The 22,225-nt window shown below is 34.6% G+C and overlaps 2 protein-coding genes across 5 annotated transcripts; one reads left to right on the top strand and one right to left on the bottom strand.

Annotated features, from left to right (window-relative positions):
- Positions 1 to 14,762: 14,762 nt before the first annotated feature.
- LOC145161719 (rab GTPase-activating protein 22-like) lies at positions 14,763 to 18,663 on the top strand. Of its 2 annotated transcripts, none has more exons than XM_079081330.1 (5): positions 14,763 to 15,085; positions 16,715 to 16,847; positions 16,933 to 16,982; positions 17,068 to 17,121; positions 17,208 to 18,663. In XM_079081330.1, exons 1-5 carry the CDS (start codon positions 14,937 to 14,939, stop codon positions 18,421 to 18,423), a joined length of 1,602 nt encoding a protein of 533 aa, XP_078937456.1. In that variant the 5' UTR covers positions 14,763 to 14,936; the 3' UTR covers positions 18,424 to 18,663. The 2 variants fall into 2 exon arrangements, with proteins under 2 accessions (XP_078937456.1, XP_078937457.1); XM_079081331.1 differs by lacking the exon at positions 14,763 to 15,085 and adding an exon at positions 15,087 to 15,382.
- Positions 18,664 to 19,602: 939 nt separating this feature from the next.
- LOC145161718 (cytochrome b5-like) lies at positions 19,603 to 21,543 on the bottom strand. 3 transcript variants are annotated; one of them, XM_079081329.1, is made up of 4 exons: positions 21,370 to 21,543; positions 21,145 to 21,272; positions 20,417 to 20,483; positions 19,603 to 20,046 (listed from the first exon to the last, which is right to left on the bottom strand). In XM_079081329.1, the coding sequence occupies exons 2-4, from the start codon at positions 21,229 to 21,231 to the stop codon at positions 19,784 to 19,786; spliced, it is 417 nt and encodes a 138-aa protein (XP_078937455.1). In that variant the 5' UTR covers positions 21,232 to 21,272; positions 21,370 to 21,543; the 3' UTR covers positions 19,603 to 19,783. The 3 variants fall into 3 exon arrangements, with proteins under 3 accessions (XP_078937455.1, XP_078937454.1, XP_078937453.1); XM_079081328.1 differs by having other exon boundaries at positions 21,145 to 21,254; XM_079081327.1 differs by having other exon boundaries at positions 21,145 to 21,251; positions 21,370 to 21,540.
- Positions 21,544 to 22,225: the final 682 nt, after the last annotated feature.

Below are 22,225 nucleotides of genomic sequence, written 5' to 3'. Positions count from 1 at the left end.
TCAGAATAGTTTCTAAGCATACAAAGGGCTCATGTCAAGTCTTGCCTGTTCAAATGATACCTTACATAAAGGACGCAGCCAATGTCTTAAGAGACCATGAGTCCTTTTGTAAGGTGTTAATTCATTTCATAGACTTTCTTTTTTACTTAATGAGTTATATCTGGCCATGGTTGTCTCTTTTTGACTTCATCCGGACATAATGACTTAATGGGTTAGCCTAAAAATCATGGCTTAATGTATCAAGACATTAACCATTTACCTATTTATCCTTCTTTATACTGTAACACCTCTCACAATAAAATCGATGGAGATTGTTAAAAGTTGTTTAATGTTTTTTCATTTTTTTTTTCAAAATATAAGGGTAAAAAATCGTCATTTAGACAGGTCTAGAAAAGAACTAGATCATCTTATGTATACAAGACTTTATCCATACATATACCATCATCCGTCAACAATTTTACCCATATATAATTTCATAGGGAAAAAAAGCACTCACTTGATCTTGTAAGCTATACAAAAAGACAGTCAAGATTTTACTGTTAAGCCTCGACTTATTATTTCTTTTAAATGTTTTGTTAACATTATTTATTTAGATAAGAAGACACGTATGTTATGGAAAAGACATGACTTGAGAGTTGAGACAGACAGTATGCAATGGTTTTAATTAAAGTTTTTGTTAATGGTTTTAATTAAGGTTCTTGCTACAAAAGAGCCCCAACGACTAAGTCCAAAGAGTGCGGCGCAGTGTTGACTGTTGACTGTTGAGGTCTAAACTCTAAAGGCCAAGCGAGCAGAACTGAGGCTTTATTACTGAAAATCTGTTTTGTTTTTGTAAAAAGAAATATAAATGAGAAAGTGATTATTATTATTATTATTATTATTATTATTATAGTAATGATTGTGTTGTCACTATCCAGTTTATCATGATTAAAACCCATCTACCTATTTATTTACATGACAAAATAATACACCACACCGCACCGGGTGGGTTTATCTCCCTCTCCCATTTGACATGACATCCTTCAATTTATTTCTCTTTGTACGGTACAAGTAAGAACTTATGATGTAATAACGACTCTATAAATGTGTATATTATTAGATTGGTTTTGTTTTTTAAACCGTTGGTTAGTAATTAGTGTTAAAGTTAATAGAATTTGTTTATGTCCAGACTAAAGCCCCACACCCTCAATCAAAGAGGCAAATGTTTCTATTGGTGGGTGTATATCTTACTATGACATTGTCACGTCATCGTTACATTATTTTTTTTCTTCACCCTACAAAACTATTGGTGTCATACCACACTTTTATTATTATTTTTTTTAATTGAATAAAATATGATTTAAGAAAATGTAATTATCTAAAATTAATAAAAGAAAAAAATACTTCATTAATTAAAAAAAATGCATACTAAATTAAAAACATACAAAAAAACATAATTGAAACATAATAGAATAATATGTGACGCCTAATCATCGTCGTTCGCCATATCATCATAATTCTCGTCCTTATCTCCTTCAAACATTTCGATTCATCATCTATATTGTCAAACAAGTCGTCTTCATCAAAATTGTCGACAACGGGATTCTCGTATACTTCCCATTTGTTCGTCATGTACGTCTGCGTACCAATGTCATATCCTTCGACATTTGGTAAATTATTATTTTCATTCTAGCGGCAAATCGTCTTTCCCCTCATCTTCTATAATCATATTATGCAATATGATTTATTCGTACATCAGACTACTTATTCGTTTGCGCTCCATAGATTGTGTTGGTACTGTGAGTATTTGCCAACATCTCTTTAGAACACCAAAGGGTTGCTAGATATCCTTCCTAGCAGATTCTTTTGTCGACTTAAACTTTATTCTCTTTTCATCATTTGTACATGAAAATGATTTCACAAATACTGCTAACTCGGGATATATCTCATCAGTAAGGTAATACTCACGCTTGTATGCGATAGGTTTTAAAGGTTACAAAATTATTGTGGCGGAAAATAACTTAACTCTTAAGTTCACATGCAACCTAATTGGATCTATGTTTTCACTATTGAATGCTATAATCTATTGAACATCAAGAACCCTACTACACACCTAGTAAAATCAAAAATTATAAAAGGTTTAGGGTTTACTGTAACATCCGGTTTTCAAGTATTTTCATTTTAGCCCTTCGCTTATTTAAAGTTTGCATATTTGGCCCTTTGTGGCAAAAGTCTTACATTTCAGCCCGTACGCTAGGCGTACGTGAGGTATGCGCAACGTACTTAAGCGAGTCATGGATTGCGGGACGCATGCTAGTACGCGGGGCGTACACCTGGTACGTTGGGCGTACTAACTCGGCTCCCAAACCCTAAATTTAGGGTTTGCTCCTTATTTAATCCACCTTATGCCTCCCTTGGACATTCCTTATCAGCCTCTACTCCTTACAAACCCTAATCTCAAGCCTAAGCCTTGTGTGTGAAGATTTTGAAGCTTGTTAGTAATATTGGTGTTGTTTTGTTGAAGAAGAAGACTATTGAAGAAGGTGGTGTTGCTTGCAAGCTTGTGGATCCAGAAACTACCTCACTTTGTGCATCTTTTAAAGGTATAAAGTTTATACCTTGATGTGTTTCTTTCTAGATCTCCATAGATGAGTTTTTATGAGCTTTTTGTCCCAAAGCTTGGACCTTTGTGAGTATGGAGTACTCCGGAGCATATTAGCTATCCTTTCATGTGTTTTAGGTCTTTTAGATTCATAAAAATGGTTGCTTGATGGTCCATTTCCAGCCATGCAAGAGTTTGGTGGTGTTGAGTATGGATTAAGTTAGGGTTTTAAGGTTTAAGCTCTTTTCAGTCATGCAAAGACTTAAAGTTATGGACTTTATGGATTAAGACGTTCTATGGAGGTCAGATCTATGTTTGGATTGCATGTCTTAATGATTAAGACATTTTGGAGCGATTTTTTATATCAGACGACGTACGCCCCACGTACTTCTGGCTATGCCCAGCGTAGCCAAGCCTGACCCCGACTCACCGGATCCATCGAGTACGCCGCGCGTAGGAGGAATCTACGCCCAACGTACGCGTTGGGCAGTTGACTTTTTGTTGACTTTTGACTTTTGGTCAAGATTTAGGGTTTTGGACCATGGAAGGGGCAAAATGGTCTTTTGCCCTTAAAGGGAATAGTTGTGGGATTTGGACTTGTGAGTTGAGTTATGGAACTTGATTATTAATTAGGGTTAATTATTGTGTTATTAGATGGAGTCTAGTTCCGGCAGTTCGGGTGTGAGATTTATCTGTCATCGGTATCGGGTGAGTCTCCTCACTTATTCTTACCTGTGTGGTAGAATAGATGTATTTGTGATGAGCAGCTGGGTCTAACTGCTATTATTATGTTATGTTGTTTATGTGTGACTGAGACTGCGGATAGTCTCCAGGGTTATTGATAACCCACAAGGCGTGTTGTTTTCCCACTAGGACTGCTGATAGTCCCCAGGGTTGCTGATAACTCATAGTTGTTTATTTATGTTGTGTTGTATGTGGTATCTTGGGGAACTCACTAAGTTTCATGCTTACAGTTGTTGATTATATGTGTTTCAGGTACTTCTGAGGATCGCGGGAAAGCGAAGGTCTGATTGTACACAATCGCTGGGAGATTTGTTACTGGGCATTTTGTGGCACTCTGATATTTTATGATGATGATTTGTATTTGACACTTATGTTTTTCCGATGACTTGGTTTATGAACAATATTTTGGGTAATTTAAAAATGAAAATTTTGGTTTGAAATTTGAGGCGTTACATTTACATACCTTCTTGATTATTTTAGTAAATAATCAAATGAATCCTTATTGAATTGACTTGGAAGCTAGCACCAGAAATCTCATGCCTCTGATGGTTCACACCCAAACCATAGCAACTAATAATACTTAGAGAGGAGAGGAAGGCAAAATTTCGATTATTCTTTCTTCCAGGAATGATTGGACGAAAATGGGGAGTCTAAGGACCCCTATTTATAGCTGATAGAAATCCCTAGATAACCTTAATTTGAAATAAAATAATATTATTTCAACTCCGAAATTATTCAACTTTCTAATTATCCATATGGAATAATCTAGAAACCCTAGGAGCCTCTCAAAAATTCGGCCAACCCTAGAATATTCTAGAATTTTTCTTTGTCCAACTATTGAACAATTACAACTTTAGTCCTTGCACTTTTAAGTAATCCAATTAATCCCAAAATTAATTCTAATTAATTTCTGATTAATTTTTAATTAAATAATAATATTTCTAATTAATATATTAATCTCATAATACATTAATAAATCATTTATTGCTATTTATTAATCATATAATAAATCAATAAATCAATTTTTCTCTCTCTAAAAGTCATTCTAGTCAATTGCTAATTTTGAGGGCAACCCAAAAGGACTTTGCTAATAATTCAAGTATATACCAATTTAGTTATTGGCTTAGACACATAATCCAACAGTTTCCCACTTGGATAAGTCTATAACCACAGTTGCAAGTATAACTTCTGAACTGGACAGCAAAGTGTGCTTCCTATAGCAACTGCCGAACTCTGATCAAATCAAACATTGGCCCTAAGATAAGTGATCAAACATTTCTTCGTTATTTAAGATATCATATGGACATGAGTCATGGATTAGAATCAATCTCTTGTCTAAAATTCTATTTCATGATTTCCTGATTTATGATGACGTCATAAGACTTCTAATTGAACACATCAATTCAATCCTAGCTGGGCCCAACACTATAAGTTAATATTAAATCACCGAGGGGCCCATAGATAACGTTTTTCCCGTTAGGGAAAAAGGAACGAATAAACTTTGCTTATATGTTTGTATCATTTACTCATCAAATCATACATGATACTACGTTTTACAACATCATGTTAATGACGCGGTTTCGCAATATCAATGTACATCCAACTTGTAAATTACAACTCATATATCTCCATTTTAAGAATATAAGATATTATAATCTCATAATTACTCGTGATAGAATCCATGAAGTAATTCTCTGAGCGTGGGTTTATCCAATACTCAAATCTCCATTTTCTAAGTACTCATGAATGTTGCAGCAACACAATTTCTATGTCTAAACTCCTTAGACAATCTACAATCCAATTCATGACAGTCTTAATTCACTACTTACTTCCATAAGTATGAACGATTGTGGAATATGAATAATTAAATTATTCAGGAAGTAAAACATACAAATCAAAACACAAGAATAAATAATTGACAAAGGCAGTAAACAAACTCATAAATAATCTCTATTATTCAATCACCAAAATTAATTACATTTATTCGGTTACAAGTTTCAAACTAATCATCTAATTACTAAAACTAATATCATCTCTCAAACCAATCTTCCTAGCATGCTGATTATGCTTAACCCTACTCAGAGCCTTCGTGAAAGGATCTGTAGGATTGTCTTCTGATGACACTCTCTTCACCAGGATATGACCTTCTTCAACTCTATGTTTGATGTAATGGTACTTTCTGTCGATATGTCTCGATTTACCATGATCTCTCAGTTCTTTGGTCAAAGCAATCGCTCCTTCATTATCGCATAAAAGTTCTGTTGACTCCTAAATGGTCGGAACTACTCCGAGATCGTCGATGAAGTTCTTCAGCCAAGTCGCTTCCTTTGATGCTTCACTTGCTGCTATGTACTCTGATTCACAAGTAGAATCGGCCATTGTGTCCTGCTTGGAACTTTTCCAAGTAACTGCTCCACCATTTAATAAGAACACCCAGCCAGATTGAGAATGAAGGTTTTATCTATCTGTTTGAAAGTTGGCGTCACTATACCCACTCACTCTCAACATATCACTGCTACCAAGGACTAGAACCATGTCCTTTATCCTTTGCATATACTTAAAAATGTTCCTCACTGCTATCCAATGAGCCCTACCATGATTTTCCTAAAATCGACTAACCATGCTTAAAGCAAAAGACACATCAGGTCGATTACATGTCATAGCGTACATGATCGATCCTATAGTCGAAGCATATAGGACTCGACTCATTTCTTCTATCTCTTCATCCGTACTAGGTCTTTGAGTCTTACTCAACTTAGCATTGCTTTGAATAGGTAGCTCTCTTTTCTTGGAAGTTTCCATACTAAACTGTTTTAGTACCTTTTCCAAGTATGTACTGTGACTAAGACCAATTAGTTTTTTCTTTCTAGGGAAAATGATAAAAATGCCCTACGAACTTTCTAGGGTTTACCCGTTGAGTCCCTAAAGTTTTTGTCGGGCTTTATGGGTCCCTAAACTAGGATATTACCTACTCTTTTAGTCCCTATCAACCTGTAATAGCCGGTTCAGTGACCTTTTAGACCAAAAAAACTCACATTGTGCCCCTATAAAGCCAAAAAAATAAGTTTGGGGATCAATTCGTACCAAAGAAACTCTCAGTTTCTTCTCCGTTCAAAATCGCACAAGTACGTAATTGGCTCATATGCATCTTGCAATTAGTTTTTAACATCTTTACCCTCTTCATTTCTTTCTCGTGCACTTACGATTCTCTTTTTCATGTATATCTAGTGACTACTTTAAAAATTGTCTTACATCTTGTTTCTTTCATTCGCCATATATGATAGAGTAAATGATGGACAAATCTTGAAATATAAGTAAAAAGTAGATTAAGGTGATTTTGTAAAAAGTTAGGACTCATTTGGTAAAATAAAGACTACTCGTGCCCCTCTATATCCTCACTAGATATTTATACTTCTGGTCAAAAGCTCACACGTCTACAAGATCATTTATTTTTCTTCCACCTGGTGTCTTCTTTCCGGTCATAGTTGTTAATGCATGACTTCCGGCCACCATTCATCAACCTCATGTCTGGTTGCAAGTTTTTTCCCTTTTTTCTTTTCTTTTTGTTATCTTTCACTTCTTGTTTTGATTAAAGTTAGCATTACTTCTACTTCCTGTTTTGATGAGTTTTTGCTTTTTTTTATTTTATATTAACTTGTCTCTTTATTAGTCTATTTGAGTTCTTACTTTCTTGGTCAACTACTCATTACTCAAATGGATTCATGTATCCTGTTATTCATTCATGTTTCTTATTTGACAGCTGGTCTCTATTAATGTGTTTCATCATGCTTCCTATAGCTTTATTTGAATTGTCATTAGTCATCTAAATTGGAGATCTAGATGATCGTTGATTAAGGTTTTTTAGTTTGGATTTGTCTTGAAGTTTTAACTTGCTACTCTTGTTACTTATGTTTAAAAACGTACTACCTGTCAACATCGCACTCAATAGTGGAAGGGGGTTGTGATCGATAATCGATTAGAAGGGGAAGAGGGTTGTGATCTTCGGTGAGTGTGTGTGACGATCAAGGGTGAAGACGGAAAGAAGAGCAGCAATCGATTTCTTGGAAGGGTACGAATTGAGTTTTTTTGGTCTAAAAGGTCACTGAACTTATTTGTTTTGGCTTTATAGGGGCACAATGTGAGTTTTTTTTGGTCTAAAAGGTCACTGAACTGGCTATTACAGTTTGACAGGGACTAAAAGAGCAGGTCATATCCTAGTTTAGGGACCCATAAAGTCCGACAAAAACTTTAGGGACTCAACAGGTAAACCCTAGAAAGTTTGTATATAGGGAATTTTTGTCATTTTCCCTTCTTTCTATCCCTTAAAATTCTTATCTCAAGAATATAGGCTATCTCTCCCAGATCCTTCATAGCAAAACACTTTCCGAGCCAAGACGTTACTTCTTGCAGAGTTGAAAAGTCGTTTCCTATAAGGAGTATGTCATAAAAATACAATACTAGGAAAGTTATTATACTCCCACTAGCTTTGACACACACGCATGACTCATCATCACTCCTACAGAAACCAAATTCTTTAACTTTCTCATGGAAGCAAAGATTCCAGCTGCAAGACGCTTGTTTCAATCCATAAATAGATTTCTCAAGCTTACACAGTCTATTAGAAAACTTTGCATCTACAAACCTTATGGCTGACTCATGTAAACATCTTCAGCCAACTTCCCATTAAGGAAAGCGTTTTTGACATCCATCTGCCAAATTTCATAATCATGAAAGGCAACTATGGCGAGCGTTATCCTAATAGACTTTATCTTGGCAACTGGTGAGAAGGTCTCATCATAGTCAAACCCTGGGGTTTGAGTAAAGCCCTTCGTAACCAGTCGTGCCTTTAAAGTGTGTACCTTTCCATCCATGTCGGTCTTCTTCTTGAAGATCCATTTGCAACTCACTGTCTTTCGACCGGGTTCTTGATCAACAAAATTCCAAACTTGGTTATCATACATGGACTTGATCTCGTTGTCCATTGCCTCTTTCCACTTGGCAACCTCAGGGCATGCCATTGCTTCCTTGTAGTTAGCTGGCTCATCCAAATTTACCAGTGTACGATCACTGACAAACGTGTCACCATCTAAAGTTATATGAAAACCATAGAACTCGGGTGGCATGCTAACTCTACTAGAACGTCGAAGAGGTAATGAATTGTCAATGGGTTCAACAGGAGTCACATTCTCTGGTTGAGGGCTAGTGTCTTCTAAGGTTCCTTTATTGGTTGATTCTAGAATTTGTTCAAGAACAATCGTACTCCCATTGTTCTCTTTGCATATGAGCTCTCTCTCGTGAAAGACTCATCTTCGTGCTACAAAGACCACGTTCTCACTAGGTTTGTAGAACAAATATCCAAAAGAATTTTGTGGGTAGCCACACTTCTTACTTCTAGGTGCTAGCTTGTTATGAGTCTCTCATCTAATGAAAGCTTCACAACCCCAGGCCTTGGTATGTGCTAACAAGGGAACTTTCCCTGTCTACATCTCGTGAGGTGTTTTGGAAACCTTCTTGGTAGGGACAAGATTGAGGATATGGGTGGCTTTCTCTATGGCATACCCCCAAAAAGAAATGGGAAGAGAAGCTCGACTCCTCGTGGAACGAACCATGTCTAACAAGGTCTGATTACGCTGCTCAGTCACACCATTAAGTTGTGGTGTCCTAGAAAGATAATGACAACCATAGGATGTTAAGAATACAACCTTTAAAGACTTTGATCCCACTTGGTTTTAGGGACTTGATGAAGATGGCAAAAACTCAAGAATAGAGTTTCTCTATAATGTATCCAACAAAAAAAGTAAGGCTCATAGAATTCTAGTTCCCTTATTGTATGAAGTACTCCATAAGCCTTTAAGTGCTTATCACAATTAAGCACTAACGGTGAAACATTTCTAAGCAACAAATCTTCACTAGGCTTCAAAAGACATGAAGAAGAAAGAGTAATAGAACCCACATCTCTAGAGAGAAAACAAGAAGAAAATGACTAGCAAAATTCCAAGCAGCATAAAAGCTAATTATGCCTCTTCTTTTATAGTAACTTTCAAGTAGGAAGGACAATCCTTCATAAATGAAAACATGGGTTGCAAATGAAAGAGACATGGGGTGTAAGTGGTTGCTTTATAAGCAACCTTACCCTCTTCACTCATATCTACGACTTTGACTAGCCATTAGTCAAAGCATGGGTGACTTCCACCACTTATTATATACAAGTATGTATACATTTTATTTATAGAAACTAGCTTTATATAAATGGACTACAAAGGGTCCATAAATATGTACATAACATATAAATAATATTTTCCCAATCAAATAAGTAAGTTGAATATATTTATTAATAATCATATTAATAATAAATAATCAATATGTACCAACTTGCTAAAGGTGTAACCCTATAGGATCATATGTTATTGACAAACATCATTCTAAAATGATTTTTGAGCATATTGATCCAACATATTTATCTATAAATACAACATTCTAGAATAATTTATTAAGATAATTGTCCAAAATATATTGTTAATTAGGGCAATATTAATTGTCACGTGTCTCACTCACTCACCACGTGTCTCGATCCCTCAATACGTGTCCAACACTGAACACATCGACACATCGCAACTAATATCACCCGTGTCGCGACCTTTGACTATTAACTAAGGTTGACTCATCTTTGATTTGACGCGTCATGTCGACATAAGGGCATGTCACGCCTTCCATAAATGGCAATCCACTTTATAACTTGTCATATTCTCCTTCTATGTCACATCGCTACACTAAAAACACCTTTTGTATACCTTAAAGCAAACTCCATGCTTTATTTCTCCCACTTGTCATATAAACAAATTATACCCCTTGAAATAATACATGTTATGAAAAACGGGTATATTACATCGGGTTAGGGTCAAGCTCTCTCAACCCATTCAATGTTTCACCTCGACATGAACCCGACACGACATATCACATTTGTTAGGCCTATTTGGAAGAAACAAATGGGATTGATTATTGCTAAAGAAGTTGGAATCGAGACTAAGTTGTCGAGATTTCGAAACGATTTAACTTTCTTAACCAATATTTGGTCAAAATTCTAAAGCTCCAACCATCTTCTTTGTCTTCAACCTAGTTTTGGGTTTGCACATTTTCTATCCCTCAATTGCATGAAATCAATCTTTAATTTGTTTCCCTTCCGAATGAAGAAGACAAATGAAACCGTCTAGATCGATTTCAACTTGCGACGATTTCAGATTTCACTAATGTTGTTCATCATCATGCGAACCTGCAAGTCATGTGGTATCCCTGGGGGTTTGTGTGTGGTGCGGTCACACCGAGTGGTTAAAGGGTCTTCGTTCATATATTTTTTGTAATATTATACTAATTAAATTTGAAGAAAAATAATGATATATTAATTAAAGAATACTTACATGTTGCTTATTAATCTCATTAATGTTCTATTAACAATAAATATTAGGTTTTTTAAGTATATTATTAATATCGATTAAATTCAAATATAAATATAAAAACATTACATGTCAACAACACTAAATGTCCAAATGCAACTTAATATTTAAAATTGAATTTGGACTCAAAGTATACTATAAGAAAAATGAATTTTAGTATTAAGTATCTACATTTAAGTTTTCCATGGTCATATTTCCAATTCTACGCCATCGACAAGAGTCAAGAGAGAATCATAAACATATAGTACTTTAAGAGACAATCATAATTATACATTTTAGTTTTTTACTATTAGTATTTCACGTTCAGCTGTTCAAAGTCATTGTCAACAGATAATTATATTCGAAGTATTTCGAATTGTGAACATATGTAATTGAATAAATAATACAAACAAATAAGTGTAATATTTAAATTTGATTGATATAATATATAAATTTCTAATTTTAAGTTATAATTAATAGAAACCTTTGTCCAAATGTCCTAATCACATTAAATTTATTACTAATATATGTTGTTACAATATTAACATTGATTTTTTTTATTAAAAAAATACCTCACACTAGAAAATATGAATCATGTTGTTTTAAATATAAAAGAAAACATAAAGAATAATTTATCATAGTTAAAGAGATCTATCAGTCGATTTATTATCAAAAGTTCTAGAATGTTATTGTAACGAAGAATCGATTCAAGTGGAGCAAAATGTATTTGAATATAGTACTATAAATTTTGATAATTTTCAATCTAATTTGAAGAAAAAACAGAAAATATTTAACATTGAATGTGTATGAATTTGATGATTTTGTGGAATATCCTAGAAAAGAAGAAGTTGCATTGCGAGTGCCGAGAATATGCATTGTGTTGATGAAAACATAGCCCAACGACTTGAATGGTAATGATGCCGCCACTAATATATAGTTAACAACTAAGATCCTAGAAATTGAGATAGCTTCCATACTAAATGAAGAAATTTACTAGTAAAAATGGTCTTATAAGAGTTATGTTAACCGGTCGGGAATTTACATAATGCTTGTTATAAACCTTATATTTTGGAATTTAATTAATTACATTTTACAAGAAATATTTTATAGGGCCTCAATTTCACTTTTGCATACCTCCAAAATGTCAGACCAACATGCATGCAACTAACCAAATCTTCAGCTTCATCTTCATCTTTATATTCATCTACGAAAATATCATTAATTTGAAAACCTAATAGAGTCGGCTAACTGTGATTATTAAAGAAATGTATGAAAGAGAAATTAGTCATGATGAACAGTTAAATTAGTGGTTATACTGAATCCCAAAACAAAGATAAATAAATTGATCACTGCACGTGTATTTAACATCGACTCCGCCAGATAATGATGTTAGTTATAAAGATAAAATATATATTACTATATAATATATGCCAAAATATTGAGGCATAAAACTATTTGTGGTGCTTTTATAAACTTTAAAAACCATCTACTTAATTTTGTGTTGATTTTATTGCCTCTAACTTTACATATTATAAGATAATAAATGAAAAATTAGAAAAAAGAAAAAGTAAAAAAAAAGATGTCTACGAAAAAAAGCGAAGTGGTGAGTCAAAAAAATAGGCGTGGTGATTTCTTTGAAAGAGAAAAGAAAGCAAAAGCAAAAGTTTATGGATAGGCATGCAAAATGCAATCCATATTTTATCAATTATAATCCATCATTAAACTTCTTTAAATAAATTAAACGAAATATAATGCCTCTATATGAAAACAAAATTTTTATTTAATTTGTAGTTTATTAAAATGCGCAAAATTTTCAAATAATCAAAACTTGTATTAACAATAATAACACAATACACCAGTATTCAAAAATAGTAATAATAATAGGTATAAATATTAAAATAGAACCTATGAGTTATATATATATATATATATATATATATATATATATATATATATATATATATATATAGTTAGGTTCAAATGTTTCTCACATCTATTGTGTGCTAGAATGCACCAATAAGAATTTAGTATTAATGATATGTATATTAAATGTTATCCATACTTATAACTCATTTTTATTGAAACTAATTAAATTCGTTATTAATGTCAACAATAATATTCTTTCAAAATGAATTCATATCTAGAAGAATGAAAGTGTATTACAGCAGAATGAGAGTGTATTCTAGTATAATACACTCTCGTTTTTCATATTCCATGCAACTTTATTATATTTTAAGTGAGTGAGTCATGAAACAAAATACGAACTCATATATAAAAACCTAGATGCGAATTCATTCTGAAAGAATGTTATTGCTGACATTAATGACGGATTTAATTAGTTTCCATAAAAAGATAAGTATAATTATGGATATCATTTAATATACATATAATTATGGAAATCATTTAATATCTATATTTATTTAATTAAATAATTATTTAATTTACTAAATTCTTATTGGTGCATTCTAGTACACAATAAATGTAAGAAACAAAATAGCCTAGCCCTATATATATATATATATATATATATATATATATATATATATATATATATATATATAGAGAGAGAGAGAGAGAGAGAGTATGTTTAGATAGAAATGTGAATTGTCGGTCTCAAGTCTGTATTAAATTGTCTGGTCTTTTTTAGGATTGGTTGGAACGTTCTTGTCTTTTTTTTCGAACCGGTCCTGAATGGTTTCATGTCGGTCTTTTTTTGGACCGGTCTCAAGGTCTTTGTGTGTCTTTTTATTCGGTGCTATTATTTTTCGTTTTGACATTTCCCTTAACAAACGTGTGATTAACACCAAAATTATACATTAATTTTTAATAAAAATGATTCACTAACATATAATAAAAGAAATAATGAAAGAAGTTGGGGTAATGCGCGATTAAAAAATATGTAATTAACATTAAAATTATATAAATTTTAACTCCATGTTTTTTCTTACCAGTCTCGCGTCGTTCTTGGAACAATCCTGTTTTATTAGGACTAGTTTTAGAACAATTCGTTCTTTTTTTCGAACTGCTCCCGAACGGTATTGACCCGATCTGATTTCTTTTGGATCGGTCTCGAAGGAAACTTTTATCGATGTTTCTCGAAGGAAACCTTTAACAATGTTTCCCGAAGGAAACCTTGTTTCCCGTAGGAAACCTTTATCCATATGTGGAATTCGTACCCTCTACAACTATTATCTATGGGAAATCAATCCCAACAGTTGTCAGTAAAACACCATCTTTTTCCTTTTCCGGAAAAGCTCCTCTATCATACTTCACATCTCATATGTATAGAGGTTGAATCTACATGTTGCGTCGCTACCAGGGATGCATCCAGGAAAACACTGTCACCCGTCTACATGTGTCAATCATCCAACTACGTGTACTAGAGACGCATTGTGAATACCCATAATATATGTTATGTATTTGCCTTGTCACAAATCCATGAATTGCCACTTGTCGTGTCCGGTGTCCATCACCTGGGCATGTCGATGTGCCGCGTCCAACATAGAACACGCCACGCTCTTTCATTGAATTGCATTTTCTTTACTTTGATCAAACGCATCACGTCCTACACAAATGCGTTGTGTTAGAAGTTATTTTAACTCAAAGTAGATTGTGATTTTCCAAAATAACAATCTACTTTAGTGTCTTACACCAAACTAGCTTTATACGTCGAATATAAATAGTCAAATACTCAAAATTTAGGATTGTTACAATAGATTCGATAAGTATTTAATAGAGAATGAAAGTAAAAGAAAAAATTAAACCAAGTGTATATTAGTCTTTGGATTTGATTAGAGAGCAAACCGAAATAAATCCAAACTACAAGGATGATAAAAAAAATTAATAGATAAATAATGAGACCAAACATGCAAATTATGTTAAGCCACAGAGGGTATTCTTGTAATTTACTCTTTAATTAATGATGGATCAGTTGCATTAATATTCTAATGCTTTAATACTTGATACTACTACGCTCACATGCCCCAGTGCCAGTACCCACCCACCCACCCTCCCAGAGTCGAGAGAGAGAGAGAGAGAGAGAGAAAAGCAGGAGATGAGACAAAGAAAAAACCAGACTCAAGAGCCCAAAGTTAAAGGTTTTTGATAGCAGTTGATTTCATGGTGGATACTCTTTTCTCTCTCCATGCTCTTCATCTTCTTATTCTATTCCTCCGCCGCTAATGCTGTATAAGCTAGGTGACTTCTTCATCTGCAGCAGCAGCAGCAGCGGCGGCGGCGGTGGCTGCCAACCTTTAAATGCCGGAGTAAATCTCGCCATCACCGTCTTCGCCGCCCTTGTAATCGCTGCTGCTATGTACTCCACCACTAGGTAACAAAAATGACCACAATTAATTGGTAATAACCACACCACTTGTTCAACTCAACTTCAAACCCTAGAAGTATTGGTCCCCTAGGACTATTTTCCCCTTTGTTCCTCTTTTCTTTTGTTGGTTTCCACGACAAGTTTCTCTAGTAGATTGATGAAAGCCCTAAGACGTAGTCAAACTTCGTCTTCCTCGTCGTCGTCTTCAAATTCATCAAATTCGTCGTCTTCGTGGATTCATTTGAGATCTGTTTTATTCGTTGTTGCTTCTTCCTCACCAGCTTCGTGTTCCACTTCCGATCGGTGAGTATATTCTTCTTTGATCCAAATCATGTTTTTCCGGTATCCGTCGCTATGTTCATTTTAAATCTTGATCTCAAGCTTTTCTCAAATCCTTGATTGTAGCAGTACCTTTTCCTCCTTTTCTTAGGTCTTGTCCAACTTTAATGAACTATATGATTCTGATTCTGCTGGTTGTTTATGTAATAAATTCGCAGCTTTAGAAGGTGTTTGACGAGTTCAGGCCCCTGCTTTTTTGTTTTAAATATCATTAGGTGTATGGACGTTAATTTTTATGGTATTTAGTTATTCGTTTTTCTACTTTCTACTTGACAAGGATAAGGATTTGGCATTTGGATCGTGCATTGATTATATACAAATTTTGTTGGTCTTTTTCTGTTTCAACCTTTTTCTTCCTCTTCTTTTTATTTTATTTTAAAAATCAGTAAAGTCGTGGAAGATGGTTGAACATAATGCCAAACATGGAGTTCTTTTGCCATCTGAATATGAATCTCCATTGCCCAAAACTGAACGAATCACACTTTGTTATCCTTTGAGACATTAACATTAACTTCCTTTTATGTAGTGAAAATGGATGGCATTTTTGGACACTAGTTAAAAGAGCGATTAAAGATTCTAGTAAAATTGTATATTTTTCCACAATAAACCTAGTGTTGTCCTTAATTTTACTTGTTTTAATGATAAAGATTCAAAAGCTCATGTTGGAAAAATGATAAGAAGGTTAGTAGAACTAAGGATAATATTAAAAGGATGAGCCAATAGAAGGCAAGGACAAAAAGGTAAATTCAGTTGGCCGAAATCATAATCATAATCTGGTTCTGGTCATGGTTAATAGAATCAGTCAGTTTCCTTAAGTTTTATGGTTACCACTCTCCACTGTAACTGAAGTAGTTAATTGAATATATATATATATATATATATATATATATATATATATATATATATATATATGTCCTTAGTGCTTTCGTATACTTGGCATGCATCGTTTTTCCATTACATTTTCAAAATTGTTATTTGGATTTTAGAAATCCCTTGGTATGCATAAAAGTTTTCACCTAATTTGACTTTTATGTTTTGGAGCATGATACTTATTTTGGAATGAAAGCCTTAATTATGAGTTGATGATTGGAACCTAGTTTTTGTTTTTTGGTTTTTGTGTTTCAGAATGCTGAACCAGCAAACCATTTGTTGTCATCTTATACTTGATGTTTTCTATCATGTGAATGTGATCATCTGCAATAGAAATTACTTTATGAGAAGTAGAACAGACTCTACAAAAGTTAGATGAAACTGCATCACTGAGCTGAGCTGACATATTGATATTATTGATGACAGGGGGCGTCTGAAATCACCATGGTCACGTAGGAAAAGAAAACACGCACTCACTCCTCAACAGTGGAGAAATTTGTTTACACCAGATGGAAAACTTCGAGATGGTGTTAAATTTCTTAAAAAAGTTCGCAGTGGGGTATGCATGTTCCTATTCCTTACTCACAGTCACAGCATTTCATTTCAATTCACTACTTAGTTTCTCATATATAATTGATTTGTAGGGAGTGGATGCAAGTATCAGGTCAGAAGTTTGGCCTTTCCTACTTGGAGTGTAAGTATAATAAATTAATAATATCTCCTTTCCAAATTTTATTTCTCCTTTCATTTCAAAATTTCTGTTTTGTTGTTTTTAATAGTTATGAGCTCAACACTTGCAAAGAAGAAAGAGATAAACTAAGAACTCAGGGGAGGTACGCCCTGTCATTTTGAGTATAATATATATATTTTTATTTTCATAAAACAATCTAAAGCAGAGCAAGGTTTTTATATGTTACAGAAAGAAGTACGAGAAATTACGAAGGCAATGCAGGAAGCTTGTAGGTGAAGGCAGCAGCAATGGGGACAGTCACAGTCAAGGCATGGAGTCTGCAGAATCAGAAGAAGTTGTGAGTGCCAGGGAGTCGCTTTCTAGTGAAGAAATAAATTCTTCCCCATCTCCCATGAATTCAGGAGTATTATTGGAGGAAGAAGAAGCCACTCCTGGATCAGGCTCAACAAGATTCATAGATCCAAACATATCCGACTCGGAATCTTCCGACTCAGATTCTTCTCAATCTCAAGATCCCCCTGAACTCAGTCAAAGTCAAACCTTCCCCTTCCCATCTTCAGAAAACGAAGAGTCATCAGCAGTCCAGTCGAGCGAGGATTTCTCCACCTGGCAGCGTATCATTCGCCTGGACGCGATCCGCGCCAACGGAGACTGGATCCCATACTCGCAACCTCAAGCGGAGGTTTCGGAGGAACGAGCTGTGCGGTCAGCAGAAGCAGTGGGATTAAAAGACTACGAGCATCTAGAAGCGTGTAGAATCTTCCACGCGTCCCGGCTGGTGGCGGTTTTAGAAGCGTACGCGCTGTACGATCCGGAAATCGGATACTGCCAGGGGATGAGCGATCTGCTGTCTCCAATAATCGCAGTCATGAATGAAGACCACGAAGCGTTCTGGTGTTTCGTTGGGTTCATGAGAAAGGCGCGCCATAATTTCAGGCTTGATGAGACGGGGATCAGACGGCAGTTGAACCGTGTCTCCAAGATTATAAAATCCAAAGACTCGCATCTCTACAAGCACTTGGAGAAGCTTCAGGCGGAGGACTGTTTCTTTGTGTATAGGATGGTGGTGGTGCTGTTTAGGAGGGAGTTGACTTTTCAACAGACCATATGTTTGTGGGAGGTGATGTGGGCGGATCAGGCCGCCATCAGAGCTGGGATTGGGAAGTCCTCCGCGTGGAACAGGATAAGACAGCGGGCACCCCCTCCTACCGAGGATCTGTTGCTGTATGCCATTGCTGCTTCCGTGCTGCAGAGGAGGAAACAGATAATAGAGAAGTACAGCAGCATGGATGAGATAATAAGGGAATGTAATAACATGGCCGGTCAACTCGATGTTTGGAAGCTTTTGGATGATGCCCATGACTTGGTGGTTTCTGTTCATGACAAGATCGAAACCCCCACCACCATGTCTTCTTCTTCTTCTTCCTCGCTCCATCATAAATAATCCTCTCGTGTGCCGCCCGATATTCCTCATCATAACATCATTTCTTTTGGTTTTCTTTTTCTTTCACCCTCTCATCAGAAACCTTTATTTACTACTACTACTAATACTCTATTACCAGTTCTTTACTGGGGGGAAGGGGGGAAATTATTGTAGTTTCTTACAAACACAATTATATATATCATCCAAGTAGCTACTTACCATAACAAGATTTGAGAATGAATCAATATTTCTACTCCTGCATTTATTTTAGCAGTTGGTTGGTTTGTCTCTTTGCCTCTCATCTCATGTGACACTGGCTTTTGAGTTCAGAGGAGAGAATGCAAAGACAAGATGTCAATGTAGCATGTTTCTCTTATTTTCATTCGTCTGTTTGTTTCTTGAATGATAACCCTAAACTGTGCAAGCATGAATTGGAACTTTATAACATCCTTGTCTTAGGTTTTCCCTTGTGTTGCTTTTTGTTAATGTGTAGTGTGGATTCGGACCACAACACTAAAGGAAAGTTCAAATTCAAATTTGATTCACCAAGAAATTATGTTATTAGAAACTCTTAGGTAGTTGGGATTTACATGATATTATGAAATGAGATGGTTAAGCTATGCTGAAATATGAGTCTGGATATATTTGTATACCTAGTCCTACTGTCTAGTTGGGTATGGTCTGGGGACACTAAAAGTACCAACTGAAATCCTAAATGGTTTGAGGTGCTAAAACCTGCTCTACACAACAGGTGGTGCTAACTAACTGGTAACTGCTAAAACGCCATTTATCAGGCCAAAACATTAAAGAAACTACCAACAATCGCCTTATCACTGTTATTCACTTATTTGTGATGTAACTCCATAGGATAAAACTGCTACTAAATATACAAATATTTACCTATGTTTCCTACTCTCAACTCTCAAGTCTTATCTCTCAAACAACAAACATTGGAACATAAGGAAAATGTGTTACATGTTCGATTTCAATATCATCATTGTTGATTCTCAATTACCCTGCCCTGTTTAGTATCATTTCCTTTGATATTATATTGACATGGAAACAAGTTTATATATATATATATATATATATATATATATATATATATATATATATATATATATATATATATATATTGCTTGATTTTCTTCATCTTTTATGACAGACACCTTCATGTCTTGAGTGGAGTATACCATGAAATGAAATCCTCTAATAAAATCTATTATATTTTATGACACACATAAACATGGGTGAGGGTCCGTCCTTATTCAACTTGTTGATGACATAATGATAATAATGTTAGACAAGAAAGAAAGCATCTAAACATATAGTATATGTTAAAAAGAAGAAAAATGTAATGTAATTATTTCTGTGGTGTGGTTCAAGCGGATGAGGAGGAGTTGTCTTTGGTGTAGGATCTGACAGCAAAAGCCAAGGCCAAGATGAGGAGAGGCACCAGAAACTGTAATATCTTGATGATGACTGCGGAAGTGTCGTCAGGATTGTAGTTCCTTTCCTTGCCAACAAAAACACGTTTCAGAGGAACAGTTGACCTGTCTATCTCACCAATGTAATATTTGTCCATCATCCCTCGTGCATCATCACTGTGCCCAACATCCTCAAAATCACTTGTTGCATCCTTCCCTGCAAATTCCAATCATCAGTGGCGGTGCCAAAAAAATTTATATGGGGTACAAACATTAGCAAGAAATATTCTATGTATTTATCATATCCGGGGGTATTAAAAAACATGGTATTTTCTCTTTAGTTGGGGGTACAATAACATAGAACATGTTTACAAATAATTTTTTTTATATATATAAAACAATTTTTTGGGGATGCTATAGTACCCCCAACGCCCCATGTAGCTCCACCGCTGTCAATCATCATCATCATCCTTATTCCTTATATATATATATATATATATATATATATATATATATATATATATATATATATATATATATATATATATATATATATATATATACACTTGAATTGAAACATTACATACCAGTTGCTGCTAAGAGAACTTCATCACCTCCAGGGTGGTCTTCCATAAATGGTGTTACATCATAAACCTAGGCTCACCGTCACATAACATAAACAAGTGAATTCACAAACTTACAAAAAACACTATAAAACCATTTTTTAGATTTACAACATTAATAAATGATAATACTGGCGTGCCGCATAATGAAAGCCACATAGACTCTGGTCTGGTCTTTGTTAAAGCAGGCGAGGCTATTATTGGTAAAGGTTGGACATTTGGGAACTGGACACTTCTTTTCAGAGCCAGAGGGTCCAGACAGACATGATAAGAGACACTCATTTGACATGCACGATGATAAATTAATCGATATAAAGTACTACGGATATTCCAATCCATGATTAAATTTTAAAATATTTAACCATGCATCAATCCAATGGGCAATGGCAATGGCAATCAAATATCAATTCATCGTATGCAATGCCAAATCCCATTTCTTAATTGATCGTAACTGAAAAAAAAACATCAATAGTTCATTAAAATAAACTTGACGATTGAAGAGAAATTTATCTCAGCCAAAATTCAACTAACCCCAAACTAATCGCACCAATTAACCACAAAACCCTGAAGAAATACAGGATTGGACCGAATCTAATTCACCCACAGAAACTCCAGACGGAAATCGATTACAATTACCAACTTTAGGTAAAAAAAAAGTCAAACTTAATAAGTTCATGTCATAGAGATTCGACCTTTCCCTCGATAATAAGCCAGCAGTCTTTGGTTTTGTTGTGCGTGGAAACTTCATTGAAAACGAAAGTTTTCTTACTGGAAGCCATTGATGTATGTATCTGCTGTGCTGCTTATGAAACAAATCAAACTAGTAAAAACAAAAACCGGATTTCATCTTTACTCGAATGAAAAAAAAAAAAAAATCCTATATTCAGGAGGAATCATTAATAATAATTAATACTTACGAGGCGGAGCTTTTAAGGACTATTTTACAGACACACACTGTATCTGTGTGAACCGTAAGCAGGTAGGTAGTGAGAACTGAGAAGGTGAGAAATTATGGAGGTTTGGTATTTATATTTATCCAGACATCGGAGCAGAATTTCGTTGACCCAATGTTTGTTATTAAATACAAGACTGAGGGTATTTTGGTTGGTATTTGGCAGATCTACCTGCGTTGCGGTTGCCAAACCACGAGCCCGATTCGGCGGCTACGGCATTGACCAATATAAAATACATGCAAGGCAACGCCGGTCCACACTTAATTTAAGTTATATTTTATAAATTACTTTTTAATACTTACGGACCTAGTTTAGGAGTTTAACAAAAAAAAAGAGAAGAAGAGAAGTAAAAAAACAAAATTTTCTTTTGTGTTCCGGTTGAAAGAGAAGTAGAAAGAAAATTAATCATTTTGTTTTTTCTTTCCAAATCCTACTAAATCGGAAGGAAAGTTAGGGCATCTCCAACCCACCCCAAACTCCATTTCTTCTACCATTTCTTCCCACATTCTTCTCCAACCCTATCCCATTTTCACCTCCATTTTTTGTTGCCAATTTTAGTCCCTCTCATTTTTATTTTATACATTTATAGTTTATTTTATCTACTAATTATAATTTAAATGCAATATTTAATATTTATAATATCATGTTATATACTAATTTATATTAATTAATCATAAATATAGAGTTTAATTAGTAGAGGGGTGTATTTGACAATATATATAAGTTATAAAAATGGAATATTCTAGGAATATATTTTTTGGGGTAAAAAATGGGATAGAAAATGGAGTATGGTTGGAGATGAAACATTATTTACTCCATT

Source organism: Lactuca virosa, chromosome 2 (genome assembly GCF_052849685.1).
Source record: "Lactuca virosa cultivar CGN04683 chromosome 2, Lactuca_virosa_CGN04683_v6, whole genome shotgun sequence".
In the NCBI taxonomy this organism is placed as follows: Eukaryota; Viridiplantae; Streptophyta; class Magnoliopsida; order Asterales; family Asteraceae; genus Lactuca; species Lactuca virosa.
This window is presented reverse-complemented; position numbering and strand designations above follow the sequence as displayed.

What these genes read in the sequence shown, in the direction of transcription:
- LOC145161719 (XM_079081330.1), top strand. Translation starts at nt 14,937, where the DNA reads ATGCTGTATAAGCTAGGTGACTTCTTCATCTGCAGCAGCAGCAGCAGC. An exon ending in TTAAAAAAGTTCGCAGTGGG is followed by an intron (nt 16,848 to 16,932) that starts GTATGCATGTTC and finishes ATTGATTTGTAG; the next exon opens with GGAGTGGATGCAAGTATCAG. An exon ending in AAACTAAGAACTCAGGGGAG is followed by an intron (nt 17,122 to 17,207) that starts GTACGCCCTGTC and finishes TATATGTTACAG; the next exon opens with AAAGAAGTACGAGAAATTAC.
- LOC145161718 (XM_079081329.1), bottom strand. Translation starts at nt 21,231, where the DNA reads ATGGCTTCCAGTAAGAAAACTTTCGTTTTCAATGAAGTTTCCACGCAC. An exon ending in GGCTTATTATCGAGGGAAAG is followed by an intron (nt 20,484 to 21,144) that starts GTCGAATCTCTA and finishes CGGTGAGCCTAG; the next exon opens with GTTTATGATGTAACACCATT. An exon ending in AGTTCTCTTAGCAGCAACTG is followed by an intron (nt 20,047 to 20,416) that starts GTATGTAATGTT and finishes TGGAATTTGCAG; the next exon opens with GGAAGGATGCAACAAGTGAT.